Below are 3,918 nucleotides of genomic sequence, written 5' to 3' on the forward strand. Positions count from 1 at the left end.
CATGTATTCTCCTGCAGTTTGGGTCCCGGACCTGGTAGCTTAAACTCAAGCCAGGTGTGCGCGCGTGTGTGCGCACGCATGTGTGTGTGCACGCGATATCTTAAGATTAGAATGGAGGAGAAGGGATTGCAGTGTGGGCATTCCCCCTGGAGGGTGATTTCTCGCTTTCTGTCTCTCTGTCTCTCTCTCTCTTTCAGGCGAGCATACACACCCTATAGCAAAAACCTCTCAAAAAAAAAATTATGTGTCAGAAAGGCCAGCCAGGCAGCATGGTGGTTAAGGCAGTTGGATGGCACATGGCCAGCTTCATGGTTCAAGTCCCATATCAGCGCTTTGAAAAACACACCAGGTATAGGTATGTGTGTACCCAAAATCCTGAGAGGAGAACGGAGGAGAAAGGCCTGTGGCATGGCCATATCCCCGGGGGCGGGATTTTTTCTGTCTCTATGTCTCTCTCTGTGAGTGCACACACCCTGGAGCAAACAAAAAGGAAGAAAAATAGTAATTACATGTGTGGCTGCTCAGTAGCACAACAGGTTAAGTGCTGTGCGTAGAACTCTGGCTCTCACGTGGGCAAGTGCAGTTCAAATCCTGACCTCAGTTGTTTAAAAACATACCAGGTCTGTGTACATACCTATGTCCTGAATGAATGCAGAAATGGAGGAAAAAAGATTGCAGCATGACTACACCCCCTGGGGATGCTTTCTCTCTCTCTGGCCAGTACACAAGCCTGCTTGCAATTAAAAAAATAAAACAGGGTCAGCAGATGGCATAGTGGTTATGTTGCTGGACTCCCACATGGCCGACTGCAGTTCAAGTCCCAGACCTGGTGGCTTAAAACTCATGCCAGGCACACCTGCGTGTGTGCTCAAGGTCCCAGGAGGAGACTGGAAGAGAAGGGATTGTGGTGTGGCCATCCCCCTGGTGGCTGATTTCTCACTTTCCCTTTCATTGCCTGTCTCTTCTCTTCCCTTCTCTTCTCTTCCCTTCTCTTCTCTTCTCTCTCTCTCTCTCTCTGGTGAGAGCACATACCGTAAGGCAAAACCTCTACCAAAAATAAATCAATAAAAAGGCGGCTGACAGGTAGACATACTAAAGAGAACTGAGGGCATCGCCCACTGCCTCTCCGACACAACTACTTTGATTCTTTTCCTGGTTGTGGTCTGCGGAGACGCAGTGACAAAGTTTCAGTTGGAGGAGAGACCGGGATGGTGGAGTGAAGGGCAGCACCTACAACCCCAGCACCTGTGCGACCCCGCACCCACCCCCTCCAGGGCCTCCACCTCTGATCAGGCCACCTGGCAGCTGGTCTCTCCAGCCCTCCTTGTGCAGACCCGTGCTGGCCTCTGCACTCACAGTGGCCTCTGCGTCCCTGCCATGGCCACTGCTAGGCACCCAGGGCTGCTGAAGCCCTCAGACAGGAGCAGCTAAAGAGAACTAGGGTGGAGTTCTGTGCCTAGGATGGAGCCGGCCACACAAGGGCCAGAGGTTAGGGAGCGGGGGCTGTGGGCGGAGCCTGGAGACTAAGCTCCACAAAGCCTGTCCCGAGGGAGCTTGCTGCAGGGGACAGCAGTGGCGGGGATGGCAGGGGTGGGCAGGGAGGCGCAGGGGGCTCACTCACACCCTTGCCTGGCCCAGGCAGCTCTGCCACATTGCTGCCCTGAGCTGTGTCTTGACGATGACCTGCAAACACGACACGTGAAGAGCTTTTCTGAGTGCCGAGAGCCCTTTCAGCAGCTTGCTGGGACCTAGGAGGGAGTCCCGAGAACCCAACTTCCAGCTGGCTGGTCAGGAGCAGGGGAGGCCAGACCGTGGAGGGGGAGCCCTAACCTATGGGGCATCAGCGTCACAATCAAACTGAGCTATGGGACTCTGAGGCCCACTTGTCACCTTGTATTTTCCTGGTCAGTTTTGTCTGACGGCCCCTCCCCTGCAACGCCCAACAATGAGGGACTAAGCCAGATGGGCACTGGGCCACGACCCTGGGCAGGGCAGGTGCTGCTGCCCAGGCCACACCCCACAGTCCCAGGGTCTGAGGTGGCAGTCAGGCTACAAACCACCTAGGCAGCCCACGCCAAGTGGACTGACTCACCCACTGGTGGCACTGGGACAGTGAGACGCTTCCGGTGCCCTTGTCCCTGCATGGCTTGAGAACTGGCTAGGGGCTCATCCCAGCCATCTTCCTGCCCTCCTACCCACTCTCCACATAGATGCAGAATGAGCCCTGTAAAATGGAAGCACGAACACAACACACACAGTCTGCGTACTAAGCCGCCTCACCCCGAGCCCTAGCCAGGAAGGGGAGGGGGTCCTAGAAGGAGCAAGAGGCCTCTGTGCCTACCCTTCACCTGCACTTCAGATGCCCCCCAGCCCCAACCCCACCAACTCCGGCGTCTTCCGCCTCCACTGCTCAGAACTGAGATGCCCCAAATCCTGCCAAGCCCTGGTCTAGGGTCCCTCCCATGAACACCACCCTTCTGGCTGTACAAATTTTTCTTTTTTTGGGGAGAGAGGTTTTTGCTATAGGGTGCATGGGCTCGCCAGATAGACAGAGAAAGAGAGACAGAAAGCGAGAAATCACCCCCCGGGGGGGTAGGGCCACACCGCAATCCCTTCTCCTCCATTCTCCTCTTAGGATCTTGGGCACACATAGACACGCACATGGTATGAGGTTTAAGTCACAGGATCTAGGATTCAAACTGCGGTCGACTACATGGGAGTCCAGCAACATAACCATTCCACCATCTGCTGGCTCCTCTCTTCCTTTTTTTATATATATTTTGTTGGACTTTTCCTTTATTTTTTTTGAGAGGTTTTTGCTATAGGGTGCATGTGTTCACCAGAAACAGAGAGACAGAAAGTGAGAAATCACCCCCCAGGGGGGATGGCCACGCCGCAATCCCTTCTCCTCCGTTCTCCTCTCGGGATCTTGGGCATGTACACACACGTGCCCGGCGTGAGTTTTAAGCCACTGGGTCCGGGACGCGAACCGCGGTTGACTATGTGGGAGTCCAGCGACATAGCCATTACGCTAACTGCTGGTTCCCACTACTTGAATTTTACCTGTCAGGCACACGCCCTTGCCAGAGAGACAGAGGAAATGAGTGATCACCCGCCCGGGGCGGGGGGGGGCAGCCACGCTGCAGTCCCTTCTCCACTCCCCTCCTGAGATGTCAGGTGGGCACACGCGCACACACACGCCCAATGTGATTTTCAAGCCACTGGGTCCAGGGCTCAAACCTGCTATCACCCATGTGGGATCCAGCCACCTTAACCTCCACCTCACCTGCTAGCCTGTCTCTCTGACAACACGCTTCTTAGATTCTGAAGCTGGGGCTTTTTCCCAGGGTCTGACCTATGCCCCGAAAGCCCCACCTGACCTTGGGGGCTGGCCCGGCCCGGCCGTACCATGGTGATGCCGAGACTCCAGACGTCCGACTTGACGTTGTAGCCCTTCTGGTTCAGCTCTGGGTTGATCCTCTCAGGCTGCAAGGGGACATTGCAGCATGAACACCTGGGGGCATGGGAAGGCCACGGTGGGGACTACCCGGGCTACCCCCACTAGGTCCTGCCTTCCCCTCCCCACCGGGTGCTCGCTTGTCGCATCTGCCACGTGACAGAGGAGGAAACTGAAGCCAGCCAGGGCCGGGGTGCTGCTTGGAAGGCCCACAGGGAGACTCCCTGACATGGGGGCAGGGGCGGGACCTGCACAGGCCCTGGGGGCCCTCCGTGCGGGACGTCCACATGACGTATCCAAACGGGGTGCTCTGGAGGACACAGTTACTAGCCAGAGTAGGGCTGCTGGGCACAGGCTGCCCTCTGCAGGAAGTGCGGTGCTGGGCGGCCCTGCCCGGCCCTGCCCTGCCCGGCCCGCCCTCCCGACTGGCAGCGCGCCCACTCACGGCCCTCTAGGGCGTG

The 3,918-nt window shown here is 56.8% G+C and overlaps 1 protein-coding gene across 2 annotated transcripts in view; it reads right to left on the reverse strand.

Moving 5' to 3' along the window:
* The window catches only part of MAP2K3 (mitogen-activated protein kinase kinase 3), a 25,545-nt gene that overhangs the window by 6,027 nt on the left and 15,600 nt on the right, over positions 1 to 3,918 (reverse strand). For both annotated transcript variants that reach the window (XM_006161626.3, XM_006161627.3), the window contains exon 9: positions 3,409 to 3,486. In XM_006161626.3, coding sequence (XP_006161688.1) covers positions 3,409 to 3,486 — 78 coding nt within the window. The remainder of the gene's footprint in view (positions 1 to 3,408; positions 3,487 to 3,918) is intronic.

The sequence above is a fragment of the Tupaia chinensis genome, unplaced genomic scaffold (genome assembly GCF_000334495.1).
Source record: "Tupaia chinensis unplaced genomic scaffold, TupChi_1.0 Scaffold138725_1, whole genome shotgun sequence".
Taxonomy (NCBI): domain Eukaryota; kingdom Metazoa; phylum Chordata; class Mammalia; order Scandentia; family Tupaiidae; genus Tupaia; species Tupaia belangeri.